Here is a 15,637-nt window from a genome sequence, read left to right as displayed (position 1 = left end):
CAGCTCGGCTCTGGGTATCGGGTATTGGGAAGGAAAAACTTTGTCTTCCTCCATTTCCCTTGCCTGTGGTCCATCTCCACAGAAAGAGCACGCAAACAAAAAACAGGAGCCTAAACAGTCCGTGGAAAACCGTGAAATGACCCCGTTAGCCTGCTTACAACAGCAGGATGGGACCTTGGAGTTCCCCACGGAGGCTAAGATGCTGGAAGTGAAAACCACCTTCAGCCACTCGGCTGCCCCCTGCCGCCAATGGTTCCAAGTCCAAGGTTGCTACGTGCAGGGAGCACAAGGCTTGAAAGGCTTGAGTGCTTAGAAGAGAGAAAGAGAGAGGCGGGAGAGAGAGGGGGGGGGGAAGGAGGGAGGGAGGGAGAGGAGAAAGGGAGAGAGGAGAGGAAGGAAGGGGAGGAGGGAAAGGGAGGGAGGGAGAGAGAGGGGGAGAGAGGAGGGGAAAGGAGGGAGGGAGAGAGAGCGCGCCCTGGCTGCGTGACTGCAGACACAGGCTTGTGCTAAGCTGCAAATAGCCCTGCCGGATTTGCTGACGTTAAAAGGGGGGGGGTCTTTTACAGATTCCTACTGTGTGTCCAGCACGGAGTCAGTGATTTCTAATTGCCATTGCCTTTTATGTAGTAAATCTGTTGCTATGCGAAATAATGAGCTTTCCATTAAGAGAAGTCTTCGAGCTAGAAGCTAGGGGTTTCGGAAAAAAAAAGCTTCTATGCAAATCTCAACTCTTTACTTTTTGAAACAAATAAAGCCCCACACTCCTAAGACGTCCGCTCCTAGGTGTTAAAAAAAAAGTAGCACACCCTGGGGGAGGGGCAGAGGTCAAGTAGATGGGACTGGGGGAGGGTCCTGGGAGGAGGAGCCTCCAGCGGGGTCGACCACAATCTGAGTCAGGGTCCTTGCAGAGTGCTCGCGCCTGCTGGCGAAATCCCGGGACTTTCTTGTTTTTCTGGGTTCCGACTGGACCATACCTGGACCCAACTCACTGTCTTGGCCTGGGACAGAGGGGCAACACCCTCAGGTCAAAGGGAAAAGAGCCTCTGTTCCCGCTCCGCCTTGCACGCCCATCCTCCCTCCTTTCTTCCCCGCCTCCACTCCTCGCCCCCTCTCTTCCGCCCTGAGAGAAGGAGGGGGCGCGGGCTGTATGTGTATGTATGTATGCATGTACGCGTGTGTGCGCGCACCGGTCTGTGTATGTGTTCGCGTGTGTCCAGGCGTATGTGTGCAAGCGCTAGGGTGAGGTGCATGTTTTAACCCAAGTGTTTGGTGTGGTGTCTTTGCTCTCTGACAGAAGGAGGCATGTGGTTGTGCTGTTTGTGTGTGCATGGTTATAGGATGTATGATTCTGCCTGACTGTCGAGTGACTATGAGGGTGCGGTCTGGATATAGGTGTGTTCCCTGTGTAATCCTGCCGGGGTCTGTGGCTCTGCTGTGGTGAGTGTATGTAGGTTAACAGTGTGTGTCCCTGCAGAACCTTGTATATTTGGTGTGTGCTTACACTTAGATGTACTATGTCAGTGTGGTTTTACAGGCAGTCTTTATTGTGGTGTGCAGAGTGTGCATTTGTGAGCAAGGAACCTCTAAGTGTAATGAGGTGCTTGTGTTCAAAGATTTGTGCATGTGGGGGTTTTTAATGTGCATTTTAGTTTATATGATTAAGTATGTGGTTTGAACGTGTGTGACCAGTTTATATGCTTGCACAAAGAGTTGAATACGGTGTGTCTTGGAGGGAGATCATGAAAGTGTATGGGTGCAGTGTGTGAAAGCACAAGGTTATTTAAAAGAACCCTGGTGATCTTTTGCATGGTGTGGTGGTGGTGGTGGTGGTGGTGATGGTGGTGGTGGTGGTGGTGGTGGTGGTGTGTGTGTGTGTGTGTGTGTGTGTGTGTGTGTATGTGTGTGAACATTGCACCAAGATTGGAACAAGAAAGGAGATATGGGCTGGCGACCCCAGCAGGGGCGCCCACGGGCTTGGTCTCCTCCGTGGAGGTCAGCTTTTCCATCGCTGTGCCTGCCAGGTCCAGGTCCGCTGAGGCAGGATGTGAACTTACCTGCTGCTTAGAGAACGAAGAGGAGGGCTTCGCAGGAGCACAAGATTTGGCCAGGTAGGGCGCCTAATGCGCGGTGCAGGGGCTATTGGGAGTAATCTGGAAAGATTGTTGGTCACTGACCCACGTCACCACCATCCCACCAGGAGGTCCCCAGCTTGTCTCCAGCTGAGCACAACTATTTGTTCAAGGCCTGGCTGTTTCACACCTCTTTGACTTTGTGTGGGCAGATTCAGTTGCCTGGAAGCCCTTTCCCCCTGGGCCTAATGACAAACACCTACTTATTTTTTTAAGGCTTAACTCAAGAATCACAAAAGTTTCTTTGGTTTTTTTTCTACCCCTCCCTCCTAGTTGAGGGCTTCCTCCTCTGTGCTATCACAATTACACTCTTCATGGGCATACCTAACTGCATTTATTAGACCCTTTCAAGTGTGGGGTTGCTACAGAGACCACCTGGTATATAAGAGGAATGATAATAATAATCATTATAGTGTTTTAATTTATTAACTACTTCCTGTGTACCAGGCATGAGTGTCATTGTATGTATTATCTCCTGCAGCCCTCACAATGAGGCTGTGAGGTAGTTAGAGCTATAATTATCACTCTTTTACACTTCAGAAATCAGACTCAGAGTAGTTAAGTCATTTCCCCCAACGTCATGCAGATCATAAGATGCAGAGGAGGTATTTGAACTCAGGTCTGCCCTGCTCCCTGAAATCATTCGACTCTGGCAGGCAGCTCCAATAAAACGTACTCTGCTAGACAGTGAAGTCTTTATCAAACAGCATCATTTGCCAGGGCTTCTTTCTTTTGAGTTTACTGACAGTACCAAGAGTACTCAGTATAATTACTTTCTCCCTCAGACCGCTGAATCCTTCTCCACCTAATTGCACCTCACCAGCTCTGGTTCTGGGAGCTCTCCGTAGGCTGGTGCTGAAAGAAAACCAAGAATGAGCATTTCCCCCCTTGGTCATAGCATGGCAAAATTGAAAATGAGGGGGGGTGGGGGGAATGGAGGTGAGGGATGAGGAAGAAGTATGGGACTGTTTCATGACTCCCCCAGACCTGTTCTTATGGCACCCTCAACAGAACTTGCTATGCAGCCAATTCCAAGCATACTCCATATCAAACTGCACATAGAAAACCAAGTAGAACCCCCCCCCAATGATTACTGAATGGGCTCTATTTTGTTTTATTCATGCTTGGGGGGCACTGTACTTGCCTAACAAGGCTCATGCTGCTCTACTGCCTTCCAATTGGCTTCATCTGAGATTCTAATTAAAACAATACATTGCATTTGGGAGAACACATTTATGGGGGGCGTGGTGTCAGCCTAGTCCCAGTCAAAGGATAGCTGGAAATACTGGCTCCCAACTGAGCCCCCAGGGAAAATCCTGGACTGCTGCAAAGAGGTGGGGGGGTGGAGAGAGAGGGACAATTCAATGGTGGTGAGTCACTTTGCCACTTTTCAGGGGGAGGGGAGTGAGAAGCACGATTTAAATTGCCACCGTTATTATTGTGCCCTTTCAACTGGCACAAATGAGCCTTGTGTATGGATGAAAAGCAGTAGGAACATCCATAAAGCTGCCCCCCAGCTGGGCCTGGGTCAGCACCTCATCCTGGGTGGGGGCGGAGCAGGAAAAGCATTGCTTAAAGTATTAGGTATACAGAAAGGTTTCTTTGGGGGGTAGAAAAAGACTAGAGGTAGAAGGTCTGTGATACCCAGGACAAATACCACCTGAAACCTTTGATTTCACTATACTTACACTACACTTACTTGTACCTCTGTACAAGGAGCTCAGACAAATTTCATCTCTCTCAGCACCTGATCTTAGGCATTCAACCCTGTACAGGACAGTCTGGCATCCTCCCCTCCCCTTCTGAACACACCAGCTTTGTTTCTGCTTCCTCACCGCCAACCAGCTGTAACAAGCTGTGTCCTCTTCTTTCCAGAAGATTCTCTTCCTGTGTCCCATTCCCAACACACACACACACTGTATGGCATGTCTAAATCCAGGTAAACCACTTGCATCTACACAGACCTTTTGGCTCAGTGTTTATGCCTATGAAATGGGAACAAACTCTGAAGAAGCTAAAGGCTGCAGGTTTGGGGGATTTCTAAGATGTAGTCCTGGGTCAAAGGGTATTAACATATTTTGAGACAACCTTAACCAAGAGCCATGCAAATAATGAGATAAGATGGGGCTGCCAGAACCACTGCCACCATTGTTGAAACACACACACACACACACCACACCACACCAATTTCCTTCTAGTCCTTCTATCTTAAATATGGCTACTTTGGAGGATGGGAAGTGTGTCCGTACAGAATGGGGACTAAATGGAGTACTGTAACGATGAAAGAGCCTTAGAGCCTCCAGATTACTTTTCAACAGAAACTGAGATTTGTTTGCCTTCATTCTAAAAAAAATAATAATAAGGATCTACAAACTGAAGGCAATAAAATGTGAATCTTACTGAGGAAAGAAATCTTCATTTCCTCCATGAAAAAAAAATGTCTTTGAGCATCGGGGCTTTTGTCTCTTCTGTGGGAGCTGAGGAAAAACATCACAGATATTGGAGTAAGAGAGTTTTGAATTTGGATTCCAGCTAGGTCACATTTGTTGTGTGGTCTTGGGAGGGTTACTTCGCTCCCCTAAGTCTCTAAGTCTCAGTTTCCCCACTTGCAAACGGTTGCTTTAGAATTGCTTAGACGACAAAAGGAGATGGACCATAGAGAGTACCTGCCAAAACCCTGCCAGTCTAAACCAGTGTTCAAGGACAGGTTAATTAACTCCCTTCTCCATCCCCCACATTCTCATGGAGCACAGACTATCTCAACGAGGAGGTTCAGGATGCAGTGCCAGTGACTAAGCTGACAATGTTTCTCATTACATACTTGAAACGCCCCCTCTTCTTTAAGAATGATGTCTTGACCAGCCTAATGCAGCCCCCAGAAGTATCAGACCTTCCTTAAGTCCAATTCTCACTCTGCAGTTTCTCCTGGCAGGGTTAATGAGACCTAGGTTTGAGACATCATTCTTGTCTGAAACCTTTTGCTACATGTTCAGACTTCCCCAACCCCAGCTGTATCCCTAACCCCAATCTTCCCTCCCAAATAGGTGCAATAGGGAGAGAGAGAGAGAGAGAGAGAGAGAGAGAGAGAGAGAGAGAGAGAGAGAGAATTTCTTGCCAAATTGCCTTACAATTTTTTTTCATGTTTTTCCCTCATCTCTGCCCTGAAAAATCAAGACGAGTTCCTAAGTTTTAGCAAACCTCAAGGGTAAGAGGAAGTTGAGGGGGGGAGATCGTGTTCCCTGAGAGATATGACAGAATTAAAATTAAGTCTCTATTAAGTACTTAAGTATTTGTTCCCAGTTAAAGGAAAACTAACTCTCCCCTTTGTCAAAAGTGGTGGGTGACATGGGTGGGACAAGACCCTATTCCGTGCCCCATTCCTCCCTGATGCTATTGCCTCCCTCTAGAGACCAAAGAAAGTTACTACAAGCTAATTTAGCTACACTTGAGTGGAAAGTAAGGTTAAGAGATGGGGGTGGGGTAGCCCGGGTGGGTGTTATTCTAGGGAGAGACCAAAACTACAAAAGTTGAGAAAAGTACTACTATTCATGGAGCCAGAGCTCAGAGTGGCCAGCCTCTTGATGGCCTTTGTCTTTGAAAGATGCTTTAAATCCCACCCTCTCCTTTACCCAAGTGTCCTGCATGTTCCCCTTCCTCACTGACCCTTGGCACCTACTCTGCAAGGTATTATATTGGTAGATCTATGTGCATCTGAGAAGGTCCTAAGGCCTCTGATTTGAGAGGAAAAGTTAGAGGGATAACAAGAGTCAGCCAAACTATACAGAGAGCAGTTGGAACAACAGTTTAGAGTACGCCCATAGAGCTGCTTGGGTTTCCTTATTAAGCAGAGACCTATGGGCTACTGGGTACTGCCTGCCCATCTGAGGAAGCTGTGTGGCATCTCAAGAGGTGTATCTGAGATGTGACAGGTTCTGCCAAGGCTCATCAAACATCCCATCTACAACTTCTGCACATGCATCTGAGAACAAATGCTACTGCCAAAAGGCGACAGAAATCGTGTCCTAGTGACTCATAGCCCCAGTTCGCAGGACACAGGTGGCTTTTGGACTGATTCTCCCCAATGAAATGTGGGAAAGTAATCCATAAGCCATCAGATAGTTCAAAGCCCAAAATTTGGACCCTAGGCAAGGCATCACCAATGACATAATACTTTGGAAATATCTGCTATATGTCAGATTTTGTAATTACAATCTCTTCTACTTTCACTCAGTTTTTTAGTTAGACCAAATGAGATTGTAATTTTTTCTCAGTCATTGAGTATAAAAGAGCAAATTATAGAACTTTCCTGCCTTTTTCTTTTAACTAGGGATAATACTACCTTGGAGAATTGTTCTGGAGGTAAAAAGAGGTAGTTTATGTAAAGTGCCTGGTTGTTGATAAATATTTGGAGAAGAAACAAAGCATATATCTTTTGATACATGAAGCATAAAAACCATTTAATATAATTCCGTGAGCAACAATAATGATAAGTATTACTGTCATTAATAACCCAATGATGTAGGCCTGTCACTTTAAGAGAAGTAAAGTAACAGACTTGGGAACAACACTTTAGGATCAGGCCTAGGATGTCTAGGACTCCAACCAGCTGTGCCTTTTTCTCACCCAGCAATGGGGGACATTTCACAATCACCAGGAAGATAATGATCAGCTGATTTGATGTAGCTATTATATTTAAGCAAAACTACGAAGGGAAAAATGTTTAGATTGAGCTATTTATAATGGAATTTAAGTTTAGTGTATGAATTGATTGCATCTCTTAGCTCTTTGATTACCCATTTTTATAACCCTTTAAAACTTAAAGAATAACTTAAGGATAAATTTTATGCAGATTTAAGAAAACAGTGGGGAAAAAAACCCAAGTACTCTTTTGCTACTTGTATGAAATCTCCCAGTTTACCTGGTGTGAATTTTCTTCTGGTTTTCCCCAAATTCACTTGTGACAGCTTTGATTGTGCCGTTTTCCATGTTATTGTGTGTTCTTCACAGACCCAATTTTATGGTTCTATACTATCAGGTAGATATGTCATGAAGTTTATTTAGCCACTGCGCTACTGTTGGTCATTTAGGTTGTCTTACTAGCTAAGTGTGAAACAAAGGAATGATGTTGATTTCACAATTGCCATAATCACCCTCGGGGACCTGGTGTCCTGATCTCCCAACGTTCAATGTGCTTTTCTGTCATTTGATATTTAAGCTTGATGAATGTCAGCTCTGCTGCTGGAGCCTGGGGTACATTTGCAAACGAATTATTTTTGCCAGCTTTCATCACACAAATTCTGCATTTCATCCTCGCGGTAACTAGCGTGTTGTTGGACCTGGTAAGCTTAGCTCTAGCCTCATGTTTTTTTTCCCTATGGGGAAACGTCTTGAGGTGTAAAGAAGTCCTTCACAAAGGAATTTTAGGAAGTTGTGTCCTTAGGGAATTGCATATTTATCTGATCCCCTGACCAGGGGAGTGTGCTATCTCATTGACAATTGCTCAGGAAAATAATCTTGCTATAGCCCAATTAGGCCTGGCTTCAACAAACCAATTAGGTATTATCTCTAAGAAAAGATTAAATTTGTATGTGAAGTGGACCTCAGGGTCCATCCAGTTTCAGAGTTTTGACTGCTCTATGGACATCCCATTGCTTAAGACCAAATCTTAAGCCAAGAGTGAACTGGGAAGAGAAATTCAAATGGGACAATGATGTCTCCCTTTCCCCTTTTTTCATAAGGAAGGCCTTTCTGTCCCCACTCCATGCCTCCCAGATCTTAGCGACATCCTTCCCAAAGGCCTTCATATTATTGTTCACTGATACTGCCAACCTCAGGGGATTGCTCTGACAAAGGAACTGTTTAGAATACATCCTACCTTCTGCTCGGTCTCTGGTCATCTCTGATGTCTATGGATTTTTAAAAGGCGTTTGGAAAGAGGAGCCAAGGGCAATTATAATGCCATAGAATATCAACAGTTATCCCACTCCAAAGTAACTCCTCAGTTACAATTGCTGCTGCATTTTTTCCAGTGGGGGGGGTGCAATAGAATATACTCTTACCTGGTCAAAATTTGTACCCTAACCTTTATTTTATATTTAAAAGTGATGTTGTGTGACTAAGTGAGACCATGCATGTAAAGCTGAGCTCAAAGGCTCAGCATTTAGGTAGCACTTTACATATATTAACTGCTATTGTGTAGGTAATCGACCTGGCGTAGGCAGTGCTGCACTATGGGAGCATTTGATGGACAGATCTCACCAGTTGGAAATGCAGCAGCAAACAGAAAGTCTTGTACTTGTGTTTAAACACTGACTAAACAGAGAATGGCCACTGTGAAAAGAATTTGTCTTTCCTTAATTTTTTAAAAGTAGCTTTACTTGAAAATCATGGCAGTATGAATAGTCTTTCTATCAACTGGGTAGAATCTGCATGGGATGTGTGGATGGCGCATGTGCGCATGATGTGAGTAGTATTGTGTTGTATGGGAATTATGCAATCCATGTGTAGTGCATTCATGTTTGTTCATGCTTTGTGCAGGCATATGCATGGATTTGGGATTTGTACACCCATTCATGTTTATGGCTATGTACATGTGTGCTTTGAGTGCAGTGGAGGCTTCCAGAAGACCGTGAGTCAGCCACTCAGGGCTATATTTGAGGCCACAGCTAGAAATCCTCTTTTGGTCTGGTCGTTGACATTTATAACTTGGTGCATGTTCCAAGAGGAGTAGCTAGAGGTGGACCCTGTCAATGTTAAACCAATGAAGAAATTGGGGAGATTAGAACAAGATGAGAACTGGACTAGGTAGTAGGATGGAGAGAGCTGACAATGCTCCATTCCAGAGCCCCAAGTAGAAACCCCCAGGACATAAATTACTCTTTGGTTATGAGAGACCTTGTTTTATGATGGGAGTGGAATTTCTTGTGTGAAACTGACCTCTTGCCCTAAAAAGGAGCCTTCATAACCTCGATGCCATTGAAGTTATACAACAGCCTTCGAGGGTGTTCAAGACTTAAGGTTTAAGGTATAAGACTCCTTCCTTCCCTCCCTCCCTCGTGCCCTCCTTCCTTCCCCCTTTTTCTATTTTTCCCCTTCTCCCTTCCTCCCTATGCTGACTTCGAACTTACTGCTTAGCCTAGGTGGACCTTGAACTCTCAATCCTCCTACTTCAGCATTTCTAGTTCTGGCTTTAACAAGCTAATGCCACTACACCTAGATTCTTTCTTTCCTTTTCTTCTTTCTTTCTTTCTTTTTTCTTCCTTCCTTCCTTCTTTTTCTTTAACCAAGATTGCACACTTTAAAGACACAGAAAAGAAAAACTTTAACCTTCAGTGGATGCAGATCCATTCTTAGTTCAGAGAACTTATGACCTGTCAGAGGCTGTACTTGAACTGGCTAAGAGGTTTGAATCTCCTAGCAGGAAACTAGACTCCTGGGATGGTTGTCAGCAGGGTGCTGGGGTTGGCAAGAACTAAAATCAGATCTCTGATGAATTAAGTTTCTTTGGCCCCTCCTCTTGCTGCCTCCCCTTCCTTGCTGTGAGGGGGCAGAGCAAAGAGACAACTCCAGGTTTGGTCTATGGCTGGTGACCAATGACGCATTCTCACCAATATAGATTTTGGAGTTGGAGACTATGGAAAAGTAGGTGGCCAAGGGGGCAGGTGGCAGCATGAAGTGGGTGGGACTTGTCAAAGGGAAGTGAAGGACAGTGGGGATTGGGGAGGATGATTCCTAGGAATTCTCCAAAATCAGCCTCCTGAAACTTTCAAAAAGAAAAGAAATTTACCAAATCTACTTTGTAGACAGCATTTCCAGAAGGGTGAAACGGAATCCACAGCTTACTTACACAGGAGCTGTCAAGTTTGCATATTTATGCCCTCCATTCCATTGGGGTAAGAGAACCAAGTACTGACTTCAGCTACCCAAGTAAAGACCCAGAATAAAGGCCCCAGGCCTCCTCCACTGAACACTCTGGGGCAATAAGCAGTTAGCAGAGCCTAAACTGTCCCAGATTGGCTGCGACTCTGTGGATGACCTTGGGCAGGCCTTTCCCTTGTCTGGACTTCAATGTCATCATCTCTTAAATGGAGGGGTTGAATTAGACGACTTGAAAGAGCCAGGGCTGCTGTTCTTTAATTAATATTGGGGCAATGGGGACAAGCTTTAAAGCAAAAGGAAACCCCACCTCTAAGTCAGGGTCCCTGGGTTCTGGCTGCCCTGCAAGAGAAGGTCTTTCTGGGACCTTTAAAGCCCTGAGTTGCGGGACGGCTTGCTGGCCAGGAGGCTCTGGCCGTCCCGGCCTAAGCATAGAGCCAGGGACTTCTCCCCAGTGCTCGCCCCGCGTCCTGCTAGCCATTAGTGCGATTGCTCTGAGTTCCCAGCAAAGCTGGTGATTTATGCGGGTCCTCGACGGGGCAGTCCCTTGAGCCAAGAACAATTAGCTAAAAGCCAGAGGGAAAGGAGGCAAGAGGGGGTGGGGAGCCAAGCCCTAGGGCACCCAGCCGGGGCTGCAGCCCCCGGCAGCCCCCAGCTGAGCGCCCCAGCCCTGCCACAAGGTGGGCCCCACTCACCACGGCGGGGGCGGGGCTCAAAGGCCGAAGCGAAAAGGCAGTCCAGCATCCACGCCATAATCAGTGCTGAGTGCCCGGCAGACTCGCAGCTAACCTCCGTGCAGTCTCCCCGAAAGGACTGCTCTAAGTAGCCCCCGGTGACCACGCCCTGGACGCACCCTGCACCCAGCTCTGAGAATCTTGGTCACCGGACACCTCAAACATGTCACAAAAGGGGCAGGGCCTCATGGGAGGCCCCCTCCCGCCAGAGGGGAGGGCCTCTGGCCCTGCAGCCCCTTCCCCCACGCAGAGAGAGTCCAAGACACATCTCCTGTCCAGAGAAGCTGTGACTCTGAGGACTGTACTGTGGCCCTACCCTCTGAGAGCTCACATTTTGAGGGGTAAAGGCATCTTAGCCCCGATGAGCCCCAAATCTGAGAAGGAGTGAAGGTCTTTCCTGGACCCCCACTTGTCCTTGGTGGAACATTTAAAATCAGGCCTGTTTCCAGAAGCTCCGTTTGAGAACAACATGGTGCACCTGTCCCAGGGAACCTCAGATCTGAGGGTGAGACTTTATCCCAGCCCCTAGAAACCCATGTTTTAGCGAAGGCCATGTCGGCTGTCAGGAAGCCCAGTCTCAGAGGAAATTAGCACTGCCCTCTCCCCAATCTGGAATCTAAATGAGGTCCTAGTCCTTGGGAACATTTCCCGCTCCTGTCTACGACTCCCCTCACCCGTTTTGGGAGAATCCTAGCCTCAGCTAGTATAGCACCAGATCCTAGAGGGATTTGAAAGCACATATAGAGGACCCAGAATGTAAATAGGAGAGATGTTTTGTTTTGTTTTTCCCAGGAAGAATCTGAGAGGAATTTTATAGTTCTGGTCTTGAGAGTTTTCTCGGGAAAGGAAGCAATGTTCTAACTGCGAAATTTTGTTTTAAGGAATTTGATTCCTACCTGCCTTAAATGTCGAGTACTCATAAATGTGGGGTACCTTCAGTTGCTTCTAACTTACAGCGGCGGCCTATGCTTTTGTTAGAGCACTGGCATAGGAGGGGCACCAACATTTATTTTTAGAAAGAATTTGATATTTGATATGTCCGTGAGGGGTGGTACTATATTAGATTTCTTTGCACTTTTCTTAAGGTTTAGTATTTAATTTTTATATACGTATACAAATTTTATATACATATGTATGCAGGGGGCTGGATGTTTAGAACTCCTGGTGGAGGTAAACCAGTTCTACCCTCCCCAATCCTGAGGTAGACATCGCCACCAGAGATGGACCATGTTGCAGAATACACAGGGCAAGAAGAATTTCTAACGCCAGCTTCCATTTTCCCTTCAAGCTGGAAGACCCGCGTTAATTTCTAACCCCTGTTCTTCATTGCCAGATGGACAGATGTGACCCTGCACCCAAGTTTCCCCACCCCCTGGGAAAATGGTGCTCTGCCAGTCAAAATGCAGGGAGATGGTGTTAAAAAATAAAAAATCCTCTTCTAACAGCTAGTTTCTGGGCCTGTAGAGTGGGAGCTGCAATCACAGGTTCTTTGAGGAGGGTAGTTATTACATTTGCTTGGCTAACCACTGATATTAGTGTTAATGTGCCCAAAGGGTGCATAAAATGGAAAGCTCACCTGTACTCAGCCATGCAATTCCTAGCGAAGTAGAGAGAGCTATAGCTAGAATTTAAAGGGCCTCAACTCATTTTTCTTTCTTTCTGGGAAACATGGCACCCCTCATCCTTTGCACCATTTTCTAAACAATTTCCAGTGTCTGATATCTTTTCAAGGCAATCAAAGACAGCAAACATTCGCCATACCTGCCCCTTTACCAATTTCAACTGTGCAAATACTCACTCACCCTAAGCCAAACACGTCTGCCACCTAGAGAAGTTCACCTTCAGGTTCTGGATATTGACCTGACCTCCTCTCTGAGCTCATCCAGCAGCAGCAGCCTCTTTAATGGCCTCAACAGATTCCCTCTCTAAAAAAAAATTCAACTAAATGAAATTTTGTTTGACTCGCTCATGGCACAAATGCTACCTGCCTACCTGTTCCCATTCTAGTCTTTGGAAACTGAATGTCTTGTTTTCAGAATATCTCAAACTGAAGTCTAAACCCAGGAAGTGATCCTTCTCTCTGGTCATTTTTGGTTTGTTTGTGTTCTGTTTAATTTTTTGTTTTGTTGTTGCTTTTCAAGAAGTGTGATGTGGTACAGGAAAAAATGCCAGAGTAATCACAAACCTAGATGGGAAAGCCTGCTGGTATGTGCTAGGTATGTAATTTTGAGGGAGTTGTTCAACTTCTTAGTTTTGTCATATGTAAAGAGTGGATATTAATAATTGTTAATGAGCTTCAGGCAAATCAAAGCATCTCCACATTTAAGGGCAAAGGGAGAAAAGGAAAGATGGAGTTCATGATTCTAAAAAGAAAATAATAAAGTTCCATCTGAAAACGTTTATTTTTAGTTAAATGTCACGTAATAGGGCAGCGTCTTCATTCATCAATCTCCTAATTTATTCAACAAATATTTACCAAATGTCCTCTAGGTGCCAGATACTTAGCTGGGCAAATAATTCTGGTTCAATGGATGAATTATTACACAATTATTTTTAAATATATAATTTGAAAGCTTATATGATAATCTGAAAATACATTTATGATATTTTGAGTGAAAATAAGTCAGGATGCAAAATGTGTGTGCGCTATAATTCAGACAGTGCAAATAAATAATATGTCTATATGTAGAAAAAAAAGCCAAGAGGTAGCACATGAGAATCTTAATCATGATTGTATTTAGGGAATGCAATTATGGACAATTTTAACTGTTTTATTATTTTCATATTGCAGCATTTTCCAATTTTTCTTTAATAAACAACATTATTTTCTGGAGTTAGAGAACTCTGCTTAAAAAAACAGACAATAATATCTCTGCTGAACAAAGGACTAAGCCAGTTATACTAATGACTTGGGACTGTAGTTTGGGGTTGTCCTCACATTGATGACTGGGAAAAAGCTGAAGAAGTTGGTTTATGAATAAAATGCAGGAATCACTTCCTGTTTGGGGGCACATATCCAGTTAGGTCATCTTTCCTTGTGCACAGGAGTCCTTAAAAACCCCATGAAGGAGTCAGGAGCCTACTGGCAAGGACCTGCAACTCCTCATTCCTAAGTGTATGCTAATGAAGGACACACTGGGCATCTCTGTCCAGTTCAAGGCATAAAGCTTGACTGTTAGCTGTCTCGGCCATGAACTCTGCTCCTAACATAGGTCATAGTCTACTGCTTATTGCTTCTCAGGGTATGGTGTTGTGGCAAAGAAGCATCAATTGGAAGGTGCCATAACAATGCACAGACATTCTTTGCTCACCCTCCAGTTCTACTGAATAAGAATTTCTGGCCCCAGCATGGTGACATACACCTGTATCCCAGCTTCTCAGGAAATTGAAGCATGGAGTCACAAATTCCAGGCCAGTATAGGCAGCTAAATGAGACCCTATTACAAAATAATATTGTCCTTATCCTGTGAGACACCCTTTATTCAATCAATCCCCAGGAAATATTCCTTGCAAAACAAATGAACAAACAAAAATGTTCTGGGCATAATGACCAGAAAAATATATATTTTACAAGTTACTCATTGGAGTTTTTTTATGGTCATTAAAATTGGAAAATGTGTAGTACCAAGGAAAAAGATCTGCCCCCACATATCCTCTATCACTCTCTTCCCATTGCACCAAAGCTGCAAGAAACCTTTGGGTAGCTATCTGGGGACACTGATCACTTTACCTTAACTCCTTTTGGGGGAAATGGATAAATATGTACTATAAAAATGGACTTATGTTTAAAACTTAACCTTTATAGCCAGGGTATATTCAAAATGAGCACACTCCACACAGATCATCTGTCTGAATTTTCTGAGAGTCCTCGTGTATTCTGGTCAGGCTTTTCATTTGAACATCCTATGTGCTAGGTTCTTTGCATTAAGGAAGAGAGAGGTGAAGCATAGTAGAAAGAACGGAGTATCTGAAGTTCAAACATCAGGCGTGACGCTGAAATACCATGCTACATAATCAGGTGAATGAATGTGAGCATGGTTGCTTCTCTGACCTTCTATGAAATGGGGTGAGTCCTACCACCACCCCCATCACTGAATTTTGCTGGGGGGGGGATATTGGAGGGGATGGTGAATTAGCAACCCTGCTTCCCAACACCTCCTGTTTGGAGAAGACCTATCAGAATGTCCATATGGCAATCATACATACTCAGTGAAGGAGACCCCAGTACCAAGAACCTCAAGATTTTACCTCCCTGCTTTTCTGCATAGGAAGTCTATCTGAGGTCATGGGTTACTCTGTCCATGAAATCATGAGGAAATTTTGTGGGACTTGAGCCTCAAATGGTCTTGTCTTTCTCATCTATTAGGTAGAATTTTACAAGGAAAACTAAATCTTTCTTTCCAGCATGTTCATAGCATTCTAGAATATACCACTTCCATGGAATTTCCACCCTATTGTTTTATCATTGCCTGACAAAGTCCACTACTAACCTTTGTAATATAGAAATGGGGAGATTTGTTCTTGTGTTTTTAAGTTATGAAAGGGTGGTAAACTAAGTGATCTAAAGTCACCCCAGGGAAGAAAGATGAGCTAAGACCAGTCTCCAGTTCTCTCGCCCCCCCATTCTTTGCCAGTATGCCTTGCTAGATCCCAGGAGCTGTCTGTCAGTGTACTGACACCACTCAAGAAAATGCAAGTTTCATCCTGACATTAGAAAGACAGAGCCACGATTACGCCTCAGTCCCCAAGGAGGCAGAGAAATTGCTTTTAGTTGACAAGTGCATCTCCCACACACATACCCCTCAGGTTGAATGAAAAGATAAAAATCAAGTTAAAAATCCCAAATGTTCACTTAATTTTTTTAAAGCATTTTGTTCTTTAAGTGAGGGGGTAGGCAGG

General features: G+C 44.7%; 1 protein-coding gene across 2 annotated transcripts in view; it reads right to left on the bottom strand.

Annotated features, from left to right (window-relative positions):
• Arhgap36 (Rho GTPase activating protein 36) overlaps positions 1–15,637 on the bottom strand; it is a 36,157-nt gene that overhangs the window by 18,742 nt on the left and 1,778 nt on the right. The window contains exon 1 of one of the 2 annotated variants that reach the window (XM_075958050.1): positions 10,700–10,892. The exons of the other annotated variant lie outside the window; for it this stretch is intronic. Coding sequence (XP_075814165.1) covers positions 10,700–10,757 — 58 coding nt within the window. The 5' untranslated portion in view covers positions 10,758–10,892. Of the gene's footprint in view, positions 1–10,699; positions 10,893–15,637 lie in introns of those variants that run through there. 2 annotated transcript variants of the gene reach the window in all.

Source organism: Microtus pennsylvanicus, chromosome X (genome assembly GCF_037038515.1).
Source record: "Microtus pennsylvanicus isolate mMicPen1 chromosome X, mMicPen1.hap1, whole genome shotgun sequence".
Classification (NCBI taxonomy): domain Eukaryota; kingdom Metazoa; phylum Chordata; class Mammalia; order Rodentia; family Cricetidae; genus Microtus; species Microtus pennsylvanicus.
The sequence above is the reverse complement of the archived record's forward strand: the minus strand, read 5'-3'. Positions and strand labels throughout refer to the sequence as shown.